A 17,271-nucleotide genomic window follows, 5' to 3' on the forward strand; every position below is an offset into this window, starting at 1 on the left:
TGTTTGTTTGTGTGTCTATCGACCTGCCAGCGCTTTTGTTTGGTAAGTTTCATCATCTTTCTTTTTAGATATATTTTTCCCACGTGGAATGTTTCCCTCTATTATATTCAAAAACCATTTATGTTTCACAAGAACAATATATTCTGAATCTGTGCTGGTTATGTGTCAACAGGAACAAAGTGTATGTTCCAAAATCATATTGCAAATCAGTTTCAATAACATGGGTCTACAATTCAGCAGCTTACTTCTATTTATTTTCTGGTGATTTGATGTGATCTGTGCAAATTTTTCAGATATGGATCTTTCCTCCATTGAGCTGTCGTATATTACTGCTCAAAATGAACCTACTTCATCAGTATATTCTGAAAGGATGACTTGCCTTTATTAAGTGACAAATTTCATCACTACACAGCGGGTATCTATTAAAAAAATCTTTATTGTTGGCAGCCACTTTTTATTCTAATTCTGGAATATTTATTGCATCTTATATAGTGAAGGAATTTATGAAAACTGTGTTACATAACTCTGCCCACAGGTATAGTCCAGAGTACATACAATTGCAGGTTTCTCCTTCACTGACTGTACACAAGTTTAGTTCACTCCACTCTCTGTGGAGACAGGTTGTTGTTCATTTTGGTCCATTTGGTCTGTAGCAGACACAATAACCACTAAATTTAAAAACTGAAAACATTAATCATTCATACTTTTCCATTCACAACACGTTTCTGGAGAATGTAGGGCCAGATAGATGCCCATTTGCTTGTTTTTCAGTAATATTAACATAAAATGTCGGAGTGTTTAAAAAAATAAAGTGGCACAATACGCAAGAGGCAGAGTATCAGTAACATTCTTCAGTAGAGAATAATATGGAGTTAGTACCAATCAAGCCCAAGCAATAATGAGCATAACAATTAATCAAATGCTAGAAAAACTGCTAATGTCTGCTTACCAAGTGCAATACATCCCACTTGTTCCAAGGCTGATTATCATGGTCATAACCATACCGTGCCTCCTCAAGGGCATATCGCACGATCAGACCATGTAAAGGAGTGTTGCCTAAGGAGTCTGGCTCATTAATCAGCTCCCGTAATCCATGATCCAGCAGCAGCTTACATGTTTGCAAGGTATCTTCTGCTGATTTACGTCCAATGAGGAACACAATATGTAAGACTGTCATCTGCTGCGTTGCTGTCCTCACTCGAGTCTCTGCGCCACAGCTGTAACAGGAAACCCATTTTAACATCAGACTTGGAGAATACTGTTGTCACCCACACTGATTCATCAACTTGTCTAAAGTCTCATTTTTATATACACTGCGTGATCAAAAGTATCTGGACATTTGACTGAAAATGACTTACAAGTTCGTGGCATCCTCCATCAGTAATGCTGGAATTCAGTATGGTGTTGGCCCACCCTTAGCCTTGATTACAGCTTCCACTCTTGCAGGAATACGTTCAATCAGGTGCTGGAAGGTTTCTTGGGGAATGGCAGCCCATGCTTCACGGAGTGCTGCACTGAGGAGAGATATCAATGTCGGTCGATGAGGCCTGGTACGAAGTTGGTGTTCCGAAAAGTTCCAAAAGTGTTCTATAGGATTCAGGTCAGTCCATTACAGCAACGTTACTGTCATGTAACCACTCTGCCACAGTCTGTGCATTATGAACAGGTGCTCGATCATGTTGAAAGATGCAATTGCCATCCCCAAATTGCTCTTCAACAATGGGAAGTAAGAATGTCCTTAAAACATCAATGTAGACCTGTGCTGTGGTAGTGCCATGCAAAACGAGGGGTGCAAGCCCCCTCCACGAAAAAAATGGACACACCATAACCCCACCGCCTATGAATTTTACTGTTGGCACTACACACGCTTGCAGATGACATACACCAGGCATTTGCCATACCCACACCCTGCTATCAGATCGCCACATTGTATACTGTGATTTGTCACTCCACACAATGTTTTTCCACTGTGCAATCATCCAATGTTTATGCTCCTTACACCAAGCAAGGTGTCATTTGGCATCTATGGGCGTGATATGAGGCTTATGAGCAGCCGCCCACCCATGAAATCCAAGTTTTCTCACCTCCCGCCTAACTGTCATAGTACTTGCAGTGGATCCCAATGCAGCTTGGAATTCCTGTGTGATGGTCTGGACGGATGCCTGCCTATGACACATTGCAACCCCCTTCAACTGTCGGCGGACTCTGTCAGTCAACAGACGAGGTCAGCCTGTATGTTTTTGTGCTGTACGTGTCCTTTCACCTTTCCACTTCACTATCACATTGGAAACAGTGGACCTACGGATGTTTAGTAGGAGTGTGGAGATCTCACATGCAGACGTATGACGCAAGTGACACCATCACCTGACCATGTTCGAAGTCCGTGAGTTCCGGGGAGTGCCCCATTCTGCTCTCTCATGATGTCTAATGACTACTGAGATCGCTGATTTGGAGTACCTGGCAGTAGGTGGCAGCACAATGCGCCTGATATGAGAAACGTATGTTTTTGGGGGTGTCCAAATACTTTTGATTACATAGTGTAGATATCTTAATATTTTAACTTTTATATAAATATGGCATGAAGATAGACTACCCATCAACAACACTAATCAAGCATTGAGCAGTAAACAGGTGCACACAAAGTAGTAAAGATTTGTGCTGAATTGTCAAATGCTCAATGTTAGTCAAAGGGTGGGGGCAGGGCATGGGGGCTGGGAATGGGGTGGGGATGGGGTGGGGGCAGGGACAGGGACAGGGGCAGGGACAGTGGATGGGGGAGGTGGCGGGGGTTGGGGGAGTTGGAATGGGAGTGGCATTGATGTGTGGTGGAGGCAGGGGTGGAGCTGGCACTGGGGTGGGGGGTAGAGGCAGGGGTGGGGGTTGGGGGTGGTATTGGAGGGAGGTAGATACAGGGTGGGGGCTGGGGTTGGGGTAGGAGGCAGAGGCAGGGGTGTAGGGGGTACGTATATAGACATGTAGGGATGTAGTGCTGTAGGTAGGCAATTTTAGACCTATTTCTAAGCCAGCAGTGTTTGCTAAAGTAATTGAAAAGGTCGTGTATCTAAAAATAATTGATCATTTCATTTCATATAACTTGCTGTCAAATGTACATTTTGGTTTTAGAAATGGTTTAACAACTGAAAGTGCCATATTATCTTTTCTCTGTAAGGTACTGGATAGACTAATCAACAGGTTTCAAATGGTAGGCATCTTTTTCGATTTTAACTAAGGTGTTTGGTAGTTTTATCACAAAATATTGCTATAGACGTTGGGCCATTATGGAATACAGGCAGTACCCAGCAATTGGTTCACCTTTTGCTTCAAGAAGAGACAGCAAAAGGTAATTCTTCATGGTACTGAGAATGGCTATGATATGGGGTCCAAGTGGGCATGGTTACATGGGAGAAGGAGGGAGGGAAGGGTCCCCCAAAGATCTCTGCTGGGGCCACTTCTTTTCCTTATTTATATAAATGATATTCCTTCTATACTGAAGATCCAAAGAAACTGGTACACCTGCCTAATATCACATAGAGCCCCCATGCGCAAGCAGAAGTGCCGCAACAGGACGTGGCATGGACTCAACTAGTCTCTGACGTAGTGCTGGAGGGAATTGACACCATGAATCCTGCAGAGCTGTCTATAAATCCGTAAGAGTACAAGGGGGTGGGATCTTTTCTGAACAGTACATTGCAAGGCATCCCAGGTATGCTCAATAATGGTCATGTCTGGGGAGTTTGGTGGCCAGCGGAAGTGTTTAAACTCAGAAGAGTGTTCATGGAGCCACACTGTAGCAATTCTGGATGTGTGGTGTGTTGCATTGTCCCACTGGAATTGCCCAAGTCTGTTGGCAAGCACAATGTGCATGAATGGATGCAGGTGATCACACAGGATACTTATGTACTTGTCATCTGTCAAAGTCGTATCTAGACATATGAGGGGCCCCATATCACTCCAACTGAACCACACACCATTACAGAGCCTCCAACAGCTTGACAGTCTGCTGCTAACATTCAGGGTCCATGGATTCAAGAGGTTGTTTCTATACCGACACACGTTCAAGCGTTCAATACAATTTGAAATGAGACTTATCCGACCAAGATACATATTTCCAGTCATTAACAGTCTAATATCAGCAATGAAAGGCTTAGGTGAGGCATGAAGCTTTGTGTTGTGCAGTCATCAAGGGTACATGAGTCAGCCTTCGGCTCCAAAAGCCCATATCGATGTTTCTTTGAATGGTTCGCATGCTAACATCTGCAGCAATTAGCGGAAAGGTTGCACTTCTGTCAAGTTGAACAACTCTCTTCAGTTGTTGTTGGTCTCATTCTTTCAGGATCTTTTTCCGGCCACAGTGATGTCGGAGATTTGGTGGTTTACCGGATACTTGATATTCACAATACACTCGTGAAATAGTTGTATGGGAAAAGCCCCACTTTGTCGCTACCTTCGAGATGCTGTGTCCTTCGCCTGTCTGCCAATTATAACATGATGTTCAAACTTGCTTAAATCTTGATAACCAGCCACTACGCAGCAGTAACCAATCTAACAAACGTGCCAGACCCTTGTTGTCTTATATAGCCATTGCCAACTGCAGTGCCATATTCTGCTGTTTACATGTTTCTGTATTTGAATATGCATGCCTATACCAGTTTCTTTGGTGCTTCAGTGTAGTATTACTAGTGATTCTGAAATATTTCTGTTTGCTGATGACACTAGCTTGGTAGTAAAGGATGTTGTGTGCAACAATGGCACTGTTTCAAATAGTGCAGTTCAGCACATAATTTCATGGTTTGTACAATATAAAGTAACGCTAAATCACAATAGCACTCAGTTTTTACAGTTTCTAACACAAAATTCAACAAAACTTGACATTCTATTACATAATGGGCATATGATTAGTGAGAATGGACACACCAAATTTCCAGGTATGCAGATAGATAGTAAACTGTCATGAAAGCCCTTGTTCAGGATCTTCTTCAAAGACTTTATGCTGCCATTTTTACTATTAGAACAGTAACTACAGTTAGTGATAGTCTGATACCAAAATTAGTCTACTTTGCTTATTTTCATTTGCTTATGACATATGGTACTATATTTTGACTTAACTCTTCTTACTCTCAGAGGATACTGCAGAAAGGTGTGCAGTTATCTGCTGTATCCATTTTCAGTAAGCTGCCACAACAATTCAAAACCTTAGCAGAAATCGAAGTGCTTTCTAATCTAAACTGAAGAGTATCCTCACGGGTCACTCCTTCTATTTTATTGAGGAGTCCCTTGAAAAAATTAAGCTAATTACTATGTTACTTTGTTGACTGTCTTTATATATACTTATAGCTTGTCATTTTTTAGGATTCATAAACTTTTTTTGTTTGTTGTAGCTTTTCTGTTGCGATTTCACGTACTGACGTATTCCATTCACCCTGGAGATTTGTTCCTCAATTTTGGTCCTATGGAACTAGATGTGTAAAATAGAAAAAAATAAAGAAATAAAATGATATGAGAGCTTTGTTGAACACCCTAATACACACAGCCAGGACATCATCAGACAATGACCACCTTGACTCCATCAAGTGACATCTGATGACAGAATTAATAAGAAACTGTATTTGTCAATGACATGAAGTACACTCCACCTTGGAAATCGACACATAACAACATTCACACAAGAAAGGAGGACGAACATATAGCATCACTTCTACTCTGTGGTGCAATGACAAGTAAGCTAAATAGGTAGGTAGATACATAAGAATGAAGGACCTTAAACATCAAGATATCAGACCTGTATTCTGACCACATGAAAAAATTAAAGAAATGTTGACCTGTAAAAGATAATCTTGGCCTAAAAGTTCCAAGGATTCATAATATTCAGCATGAGTGGAAGCAGTTATGTGTAGCTGATTGTATAGATCTGTGCTGAACACCAACATCACCGTAAGCATAAAAATTTTAAAAAATATGTAGTTGCTACACATTGTTTGGTCAGTAAACACAAGACTATGTTCAAACAAATAAGGATTATGGCCCATATCAAAAACTACTGAGACACTGTGAACAGGGAAGCCACTGAATTTAGACTATGTGACAACAACCTTACCAGACACTTCAGTTATACAACTACCAAGGCATGGAAGCTGGTACATGACAAATAAACATGACCGAGTAATTAATTGACTAGTTCACCATTTCATATGAGTGGCACCATTGCAAATTGTGCCTGTCAAATGTAAACTCTGTGTTGGGAAGGTGCCACCACAGCATTTGCCATTCCTGTAACATCATGATGACATAAGCTACCCAGTCACATGCTGTCTTCTTGTCTCACCAGTTACGTGAAAGGTGGTCTTGGCTTATGACAATGGAGGTTGTCAGTGGGGATCTGATACAAATCTGGCATGGTAAGTTAACTGAAAAGTTTTTTACCTTCAAATCAGGTGATTATATTATTAGAAAACCAGCAACTTTTAAAAAAATCCATACTTCTCTTTTTACTCTAAATGAGGTGCCTGTTTTATTTACTGCCTCATAATAAGCCCTTGTATTAACTAATTTCAGAGAAAGCTATCTATACACTTGTAATGTTAAAACCTGTTATTATGAAATGGGTATGAACTAGAATTTAAGTCCTCAAGTCTAAAAATTCTGATAAATTACAGAAAGTGTGGCTAACAGTATATTCATTTAAACAATGGAAACTCCAGGACGGAATAATGACTATATTCTGAAAAGGAAAGATTGCTACTCACCATACAGTAAAGATGTTGAGTCAGAGACAGGCCCAATACAAAGACGGCTAAACGAGTAAGCTTTTGGTCAAAACGCCTTCTTCTGAATTATAGGGGAAAAAGAAAACACACACACGCCCACTGTCTCTGGCTCCGAGGCTAGACTGGCCTCAGTAACCAGAGACAGTGGCCATGTGTGTGCGAGCTCCATTTGCTTGTCTGCGTCTCTCTCTCTCTCTCTCTCTCTCTCTCTCTCTCTCTCTCTCTCTCTGTGTGTGTGTGTGTGTGTGTGTTTGTTTGTTTGTTTGTGTCAATTCAGAAGAAGGCTTTTTGGCAGAAAGCTTATTTGTTTAGCAGTTTTTTTTTTTTTTTTTTTTTTTTTTTTTTTTTTTTTTTTTTTTTTTTGTTGTGCTGCCTGTGACTCAACATTTCCACTATATGGCGAACAGCAATCTTTCCTTTTCATAACACTGGCAGTTATTTCTCTACTTTGTTTTTGAATATGCTTTTCAATTCCCTGTCTGATATCTACCAGCAATGTTCTACACACTGCAGCACATGAGTATATAGCTCCATTCTGAGACCTAGAGAGGGGAGCATTGTCTAAATGAAAATTATTTCTACTTCTGGCGTTGGGGTTGTGAATTGCAGATTTCATCTTAAATCCACTCTTGTGATTTCCTACAGACAGCAAATGCATTGGCACAAAAGTGTAAGAATCCCTATGTTGTTGAAGAGGCTTCTGTAAGGCTTAGGGTTATCATCTTTACACGACATTCTTATTGCATGCTTCTGCATAATAAATATTTATTTCACTTAAGGTTAAATTATGATGCAGGGCAGTACTCAGAGAAAGAGTGCAAAGTATGCTAGCAACCCCATCTGCAGATCAACAAAATTAAAGAGATTTCAATGTGTAAATCAAGCTGAAATGAGCTTTATGGTAAACTTATCCCTACACCTGTGCCACCTCAGTTTATTATCTGATTGGCTGCTCTGAAATTTTACACATGGAGTTTGATCTCTATTTCTAGTAATCATAAGTAGCACTTGAGAAAACTTACAATACAAGAATGCAGAATGTTTTTTCCACTTTTAATGTGTTTATCAGCAATAATCAAATTCTTCCTTTTTAAGATAAAAGTTGGCAATCCTGTTTGTATGTCATAAGATTGGTTTATAACAAACATTTTAGTAAGCTTGTTCCATATTTCTCCTTGTCTAAAAGGATGTGTTGAGTCGCTTTATCAGTGTATTAATAACATTATCAAACATCACATTTGGAAAGAGTCCTTCAGTGTCTTTGGTAAATCTTTTATTTAGGACAAGAACAGGTGCAGGCCAGGTATCAAACTTTCTAAGACACGCAAAATTTAGTTTTATTCTTGTGATCCCCTGTTCCATCCATGAAAAAGGGATGCCTTTGATACAATAACATTTTATTTTACCGAGTAAAATATTATGACCTAGATAATAAAAGCCCCAAGCGAAGGGACAATGGGATTGAACAATATGGAAATCAGGTAGATGGCAGATGGACTTTAAAGATGAGTGTGGACAATTTTAGGCAGTTACAGTTTCATTTCAAGGTATATTATGAAGTTCATAGTGTTACTGCAGCATTTTCAATTCGAGAATGAACATATAACAAGAGAAACACTGCACTAGAGTTGAGGAGGATGTGAAAGATTATTAACACCTCTAATTACTTTCCTGCAACATCCTCTGGGTCTATGGTTCAAAATGATTTTCTCTTCTATTGATGCCTATACGTCTTTGTTTTACTACTTCTTGTTTCTATGTGCTGCTTTATATTCCATTATAAAATGTTTAAAATCATAAAAACTGGAGATTTAAATTATTTTCATTTTGGTTTCTGTCCATTATAATCCCAACGTCACAGTTTAGAATTGCTAATTACACGCTCTTCATCTGCCCCTAATGAGAAAAAATGCTTTCTATCATGGTGAAAGTTTTGTCCTTGACATTGTTTCACAGGCACTTTCATCTCCTCACTCACTTAGAAAAAAAAGAAATCAGTAAGTCCTGAAGAATAAACAAATATCATCAAGAAATCTGTAGGGAAAGATATACATCTAAAGCATTAAAAGCTGTTACTCAGTGCTTCTACTAATAATTTCACATTGCAAGACCTGATGAGAAGAGGCAGCAAACCAGTTTTGTCACAAGCTACTACCAATCAATAAAGCACAACTCATGAGTTCCACAGTCTCATTCATACAAAATCAACAGAGTATTTCCATGCAGCAGCAAAAGTTCATAGATTTAATAATATTGAATGCTTTTTGAACAAAATAATTTTGAGTATTGGACCATGTCATTATAAATTACTAAAGCACTTAAACAATTTAGTTGCTTCAGTAGTTTACAATGACGTGGTCCACTACCCAAAATTATTTTATTCAGAATGACAACAGCCATGGAAGACTGCAAAACTAATACTGAATACTATCTTAAAACATTAAGAAAAAATAAAGCTTCAAATTCAAAAACATTATGCTCAAGTGTTCTAAGAACAGTAATCAACACTTCAGTTCAAATACTTCAATGTTTCTGCAAGTTAAAGAAATAATGAATTGTAAATAAGTTTTAACTGTTGCCTGTGCACTGCCACTTTGCTCTTATGAGTGTGTTTCAAAAAAAAGGAGGAAATTGTATTTCTGTGAAATATATATTTCTATTACACGTACAAGAATATATCATTTTTTGACTTTATCATCCTCCTTCACTTGACACTTCTCAAACTGCTGCACCAACTTTTTATTGCAACAGAACAACTTTTTCATGATTTTAGTTGTATGGGATTAGACCATGTTCTAAAGCAGGATGTTTCACTGATATGCTCTTCTCAGCTGGCTCGTGCTCATGTCACAGCAGTCAGCATCCAGCTGGCTTCCAGCAACTAATGATGGGGAAGGAGAGGTGATGGTAATGGAGATGAGTGAGTAATCAGAATGAGATAGTTTCATAAGAGAAACTGTAGTCAACTGGTCTAATTCTATGGCTGCTAAAATCACGTTATGCCAAGACGTATCACTTTGGAGTGGCTCATTAATGTGTTCCACAGTAAATTTCAAAACTTTCTCATTTAATATTTTGACAAAGTGAAGAACATGGGGCAGGGAAGCATAAAATGCAACGTTTCTTATGATTCGTGCAGCCCCTGATGAAGTCCATTTTGTGACAAAATTTAAATTGAGCTAACTTGTACTTCATGACCATTTTCTGTAGTATTAACATTAAAACACAGTATGTAAATGAAAATTACTTATTTTGTTCTCACTAAAGCAGCCATGTGTGGTAGCACTTCTGGAGCACTGCCCATTCAAAGCCAAGCTTTTAAGTTGAAACCTGTCAGTGAGCTTCTGTGAATAGATTTCGTTTTCTTCATTGTAGAAAATACTTGCTGACATAAGCATGTAGATCCAACCAATAACATAATCACAGCTGCAGACTTGTAAAGTTGCAGAATTTTATGTTGAGAATAAGTCTCTCAAATTTTTACGAGACTAATTTTATTATGGTACTTATCACACAACTGGCTATCATAGTGCAGGATAATAAGTTCTAATTGTAGCTCAATTTCCACACTATCAACATCAACCAAAAAGAGAAGTGTAAAGGCTTTCAAAATCCCAGAAATGAATCTAAAATTCATGGATCAGTTCAGTAAGCATATTTTGATACTGTTCAACATTCCACTCTGCTCCAATGTTTCCATTTCCTAGCTGTCTATTCCACAAATGGAGTTTCATCTCAAAGTCCTGAATGCAGACATACATCTATGCAATCAACATGTTTTTACTCTGCAATGCTAATTCCAAACTGTCATATGGTGCATAACATCACAGAGGAAGGCCAAATCTACTATACACTGTTCATTTGTCAGTTCTGCAACAGGCTTACAATTTAAGTCTGTAAATTTTCTCTCTTTTGCCCCGTAGTTAAAAAAAAATCTCTAAAGGACTTTATTTCAACTCTGCCAGCATGTTTCACTGTTATAGGGCACATCGCCATAGCTGCTTTCCATGTCTTCTCAAAATGGCTTGAAATGGCAGTGTTTGAAAGCATGACCGCAGAAGAAATTTGCTGTCCAAGTCACAACAGTCATTACTTTCCTCATGTTTACATGGCCACGTTCGCAGCATCAACACCAGATGTAAACACAACAGCCATAAAATGGCGACAATATTCAGGGCCAGTTTAAGGCCCAAGGGAAACAAGCCACTGTTTGGTGTGCTAAACTGAGAAGGGTTCCAGGGGTGCCACAGCTGTAAAATAGCCATATACATAGTGTATCATAATTAGTAACAAAAACTAATCCATGCAAAAGTGTGCAAGGTGAAAGGGGGAAGGGAGGGACAGCAAATGACAAGTTGTTTGTGTGGAAAAATGTTGTTCTGAAACCAACCCTGACAATACTAGAGTCTGCAGTTCTTTTGCTGTGGATGTGTTAAAGTACTTGTTATGTATTTTAATATTAAAGTCATTATGTTTTATGTCCTCATTTTACAAAAAAGAAACACATTGCAATACAGTTTTACATATTTTACAGTAAAGATAAAAGTTACATTAAGCTTTGCCTTATACAATTCCAAGCCCCATGTTAAAACTGTTTTTATCAACAAAACTGTCCATAGTATTATTTTTATAGATTATTATTTATGAAATGATTGTATGTTTAATATGTAGACTTTAACATAAATTTTTAATGTAACAAGTCCAATTCATTATTTTTACTGATTATATTTCAATAAATGCCTGTTTAGATGAAAATTCCAACACATTTTTATAGATTATTTTTATGAAATGATTGTATGTTTACTTTGAATTTTAAGATGACATGTCCAATCGCATTTTACACCACCTAATGGCCACAGATTGTTATTTAACAGAGGCTGCCTCACTAAACAGCAATAATTCATGGTTCAAGTGTGAATATGAGCTGACAAGATGCAGTGTATTGAGAAAATTTAGAGGATCAGCATTTGAAGCGGAGTGACAAACGATTCTACTGCCGTCAACATACATCGTTCATAAGGACCATGAAGATAAACTACGAGAAATTAGGGCTCACATGAAGGCATACAGACAGTCACTTTTTCTTCACTACATTTACGATTCGATTGGAACAGGAGAGGAAATGACAAGCAGTTGTACAGGGCACCAAGGGAGAGAGAGAGAGAGAGAGAGAGAGAGAGAGAGAGAGAGAGAGAGAGAGCGAGAGAGAGAGAGAGAGAGAGAGACTCAACAAATACGTCTGCAATTTGAGCATGTTACCATATAGCTTTCCAGATTGGCAAAGCATTCTGCAATTTCACTGAATGAGTGTTTATAAAGGCATGTTTATTGCTTGCATCTGAACATATAGTGTTTTTTGTTACTGGCATACAGTCATTCTATGGGTCCATGATCATTGTCACTAGTCAATATAATTGTCCATCTGGATTGTTATTTAGACAATGGAAACTCCAGGTTGGATTATCAGCAACAGGAAAAAGGTACAATGTTACTCACCATAAAGATGACTCATTGCATTGTCTTTGTTTGATTCTATAAATGTATTATTGTAATTCTTGTAGAAATATTAAATCTCATTTGTTACATTTAACTGACAGATTCCAGTGCTGGCTGTGGCTGAAACATATTATAGTATATATTTTTTTAAATGAAAAATATGGATTAACAATAAAGATGACTCTTACAGTTGCAGACAGGCACAATGAAAAGGCTGTTATGCATTGCAGCTTTCAGACAAATACTTCTACAACAAACACCACACACACACACACACACACACACACACACACACACACACACAACAGTTACAGTCAGCAGATCTGACCGGAATGCAACTATAATGTGAACAGCAATCTGGAGTGGAGAAAGAGGAAGAGGCAAGAGGGGAAGATAACATAGTATGGGTGTGTGTATGTGGAGAGAGGGATGAGCACTGTCTGGAGTAGTGTGCAGGGACTAGGAATTGCCAGGCAAAGTTTCAGGTGGTGAGCTGTGGGGAAAACATGGATATCAGAAAAGGACATAAGCAGGGAAGGGGATAGGACAGGCAGGCACAACAGCAGAGGGTTGCACACAAAGAGAGTGAGGGAATGTGAAAATGGGAAAGGTGACAGGATGAGGGAGGCAGACACCGTTGGGTGGAGGCTGGAAGGACACTATGTTACTGTAGATTGAGGCTGACATAATTTTGGGAACAGAGAATGTGTTGCAAGAATAACTCCCTCTGTGCTGGTGGTGGACGGAAGGATCCAGATGACTCAGGTAGTGAAGCACCCATTGAAAAAGGGATATTATGTTCAGCTCCTTGTTGTGCCACGGGGTGGTCTAATTTGTTCTTGGCCAAAGTTGGGTAGGGGCTGGTCATCTGGTTGATAGTCATACCAACATAAAAAGCTTCACAATGGTTGAAGCAGACAACATGACTGCTTTCACAGGTGACCTGGCCTTTGATGGGATAAGATACACATTTGACAGAACTGCAATAGAAAGTGCTGGATGGGTAAATTGAGTAGGTGTTGCACCTGGGTCCTCCACAGGCATATGAACTCTATGGCAAGAGGATGGGATTGGGAGCTGGAGATGGACTAGAATGCTGTGGAGGTTGAGTGAGCGACAGATGACCATTTTAGGAGGGGTGGGAAGGATCTTGGGTAGGATGTCCCTCATTTCAGAGCATGATATAGACAATCAAAGCCCTGAAAAAAGATGTGGTTCAGTTATCCCTGTCCTGGAAGGCACTGGGTGATGAAGGGGACAATCCTTTGCAGCTGGTTCTTTAGGGTAGTGTAAGGATTGAGGGTGTGTGGGAAAATGGAATGGGAGATGTGTTTACAAACTAGGTCTGTGGAATAGTGCCTGTTTGTGAAGGCTTTGGTGAAAGAGAGTTCTTGTCATTGCAGATATGCCATCCCCGAGTTGCAGATATGCTGCCCCCGAGTGGCAAGGCTGTTTGGGAAAGAGAGACAAGAACTCCCTTTCTCAGTATGCTGAAAGTATGAAAGAGGTTTTCACAGACAGGCAGTATCACCCCAGGACCTAATCAGCATAGAGATTTCCCATACCATTTCCCCATCTATCACCATGCCTGAAATGAGGGACACCCTATCCAAGATCCTTCACACTCCCAATGTGGTGTTCCATTGCCCACGCAACCTCCACAACGTCCTCGTCCATTCCTATGCCACTCCCAATTCCAACCCCGTGCCACAGGGATCATATCCTTCTGGAAGGTCTGGGTGCAACACATACCCACACCACCCAGCAGTTGTTATTCCAGTCCTGTCACAGGCTTATCTTACCAAATCAAAGGCTGGACCAACTGTGAAGGCAACCATGTTGCTAAAAAAGGCTTTGGCTGAAAGCTATAATGTGTAACAGTGTTTTCGATGTGCCTGTCTGCAATGCAATGGGTCATCTTTATGGCGAATAGCAATCTATCTTTTTCCCGTTGTTGATAATCCAACCAAAAGTTTCCATTGTCTAAATAGTAATGAAGATGGACAATTATATTGACTAGTGAACTAGTGACAATGATCCTGGACTCATAGAATGACTGGATGCCAGTAATAGAAAACACTATATGTTCAGATGCAAGCAATAAACATGCCTTTATAAACTCTCCTTCAGTGAAACTGCAGAATGCTTTGCCAATCTGTAAAGCTATATGGTAACACGCTCAAATTGAAGACATGTTTGTTGAGTCTCTCTCTCTCTCTCTCTCTCTCTCTCTCTCTCTCTCTCTCTCTCGGTACCCTGTACAACTACTTGTCATTTCATCTCCTGTTCCAATCACAAATACAGCAAAGGAAAAATGATTGTGTGTACACCTCCATGTGAGCCGTAATTTCTCACACTTTATCTTCATGGTCCTTATGCATGATGTATGTTGGCAGCAGTAGAATCACTTGGCACTCAGCTTCAAATGCTGGTCCTCTAAATTTTCTCAATAGTGTTTCTCAAAAAGAACGTCACCTTGCCTCCAAGGATTCCCATTTGAGTTCCTGAAGCACCTCTGTAACACTTACATTTTGTTCGAACCTACTTGTAACAAATCTAGCAGCCCATCTCTGAATTGCTAGAATGTCTTTCTTCAATCTGACCTGGTAGTATCCCAAACACTCTATCAGCACTCAAGAATAGCTCGCACCAGCGTCCTATATGCGGTCTCATTATAGGTGAATCACTCTTTCCTAAAATTCTCCCAATAAACCGATGTTGACCATTTGCCTTCCCTATCACAGTTCTCACATGCTCGTTCTGCCTCATATCGCTTTGCAACGTTAAGCCCAGATATTTAAATGACTTGGACTGTGTCAAGCAGGACACTAGTAGTAATAGTGCATCCAAACATTACAGGTTTATTCTTCCCTACTCATCCACATTAACTTACATTTTTTTAGATTTAGGACTAGCTGCCATTCATTATATCAACTGGAAATTGTGTCTAAGTCATTTTGTGTCATCCTATTGTCACTCAACTTCAACACCTTGCCGTACACCACATCATCATCAGCAAACAAATGCAGATTGCTGTCCACCCTGTCTGCCAAATCATTTATCTATATAGAGAACAACAGTGGTCCTATCGTGCTTCCCTGGGGCACTCCTGATGATACCCTTGTCTCTCATGAACACTTGCATCGAGGACAACATATTGGGTTTTATTATTTAAGAAGTCTTCGAGCCACTCACATATCTGTGAACTTATTCCATATATTCATTAACAATCTGCAATGGGGCACTGTGTCAAATGTTTTCCAGAAATCTAGAAATATGGAATCTGCCTGTTGCCCTTCATTCATAGTTCTGAGTATATCATGTGAAAAAAGGGCAAGCTGAGTCTCGCACGAGAGATGTTTCCTAAAACCACGCTGATTCATGGACATAAGCTTCTTAGTCTCAACAAAGTTTATTATATTCGAACTGAAAATATGTTCAAGGATTCTGCAACAAACAGAAGTTAGGAATATTGGTCTGTAATTTTGTAGGTCCGTTGTTTTACTTTACTTACACACTGGAGTCATCTGTGCTTTTTTCCAGTCACTTGGGACTTTGCGCTGAGCGAGAGACTCACGATAAACGCAAGCTAGCTAAGGTGCCAATGCCACAAAGTACTCTCTGTAAAATCGAACTAGGATTCCATCCAGACCGGGTGATTTATTTATTTTCAAATCTTTCAGTTGTTTCTCTACACCATGCACACTTATTTCTATATTGTCCATACATGAGTTTGTCCAATGGTCAAATTATGGTATGTTTGTATGGTTCTGCAATGTGAACCATTTTTTGAAAGTGAAATTTACAACTTCAACTTTCATTTTGCTAGCTTCAACTGCCACACCAGACTGGTCAATAAGGGACTGAATAGAAGCCTTATACCCGCTTAGTAATTTTACATACAATCAGAATTTTTATGGGTTCTCTGCCAGATCTTCTGTGACAGTGGTAGTTGTATGCTTCACGCGTAGATCTTTGCACAGATGCACGGATCTCTACTAACCTTCACTTGTCGTCATTTTTGCATCCACTTTTGAACCTAGAGTGTAACAGCCCTTGCTTCCTCAGCATCTGCCAAATTTCATTATTAAACCATGGTGGGTCTTTTTATCATTTATCCACTTACTAGGCATGTAACTCTCCAGACTACAATTTACAATCTGCTTAAACTTTGTCCATTATTCCTCTACATCCATCTTACTGGAACTAAGTGATGCCAATTCACTGTCTAAGTGAGATGTTAGTAACTACTCATCTGCTCTTTCTCACAGAAACACTCTCCTACCCTTCTTGACCGATTCACTGACTTTTGTAATCACAGTTGCTATAATGGCATCATGGTCACTAATCCCCATTTCTATACAGACATTTTTGATAAGTCCAGCTTATTTGTAGCTACATGGTCTAAGCTATTTCCATTGCATGTGGGCTGCCAAGCCAGCTGCTCCAGACAATTTTCAGAAAAGTGTTCAAAATTATTTCACGTGACTGTATCTGTACCCCCCACAATGAATCCATAGACATCCCAGTCTATGCTCAGCAGGTTAATGTCGCCTCCAACTACTACTGCATGATCTGGGTATTTACACACTACTGACTGTAGACTTTCTTTGAATGATTCTAGAACTGTCACAGGAGAGTCGGGTGGTCAGTAAAAACATCCAGCAATTAACTTAGTTTCATCTACACCTGTTATATGCAACCATGTAACTTCACTGTCACTCTAACCTTAACCTCAATAGAGACAATGTTTTTGTCAACTGCAATGAACACTCCAATGATCTCTAACCAGTCTTTCAGATATATGTTCCTTGACTCGCTAAATATCTCATAGTTTTCTACTTTGGGTTTCTGCCAGCTCTTGGTCCCAAGGATGATCTAAGTGTGAGAACTTTCCTGGAAGCCAGTAAATTCAGGAACTTTATTACGAACACTTTGACAATTTACAAATAAAATTGTGACAGTTGAAGTGTCTTTATTCTGAATACTGTTTGACTTCCCTTCCTGTGAA

At 39.5% G+C, this 17,271-nt stretch overlaps 1 protein-coding gene across 1 annotated transcript in view; it reads right to left on the reverse strand.

Moving 5' to 3' along the window:
• LOC124711806 (ankyrin-1) overlaps positions 1 to 17,271 on the reverse strand; it is a 150,749-nt gene that overhangs the window by 73,273 nt on the left and 60,205 nt on the right. Inside the window, exon 6 of the mRNA XM_047242029.1 lies at positions 950 to 1,217. Within this exon, the coding sequence (XP_047097985.1) occupies positions 950 to 1,217 (268 nt within the window). The remainder of the gene's footprint in view (positions 1 to 949; positions 1,218 to 17,271) is intronic.

The sequence above is a fragment of the Schistocerca piceifrons genome, chromosome 8 (genome assembly GCF_021461385.2).
Source record: "Schistocerca piceifrons isolate TAMUIC-IGC-003096 chromosome 8, iqSchPice1.1, whole genome shotgun sequence".
Lineage (NCBI taxonomy): Eukaryota > Metazoa > Arthropoda > Insecta > Orthoptera > Acrididae > Schistocerca > Schistocerca piceifrons.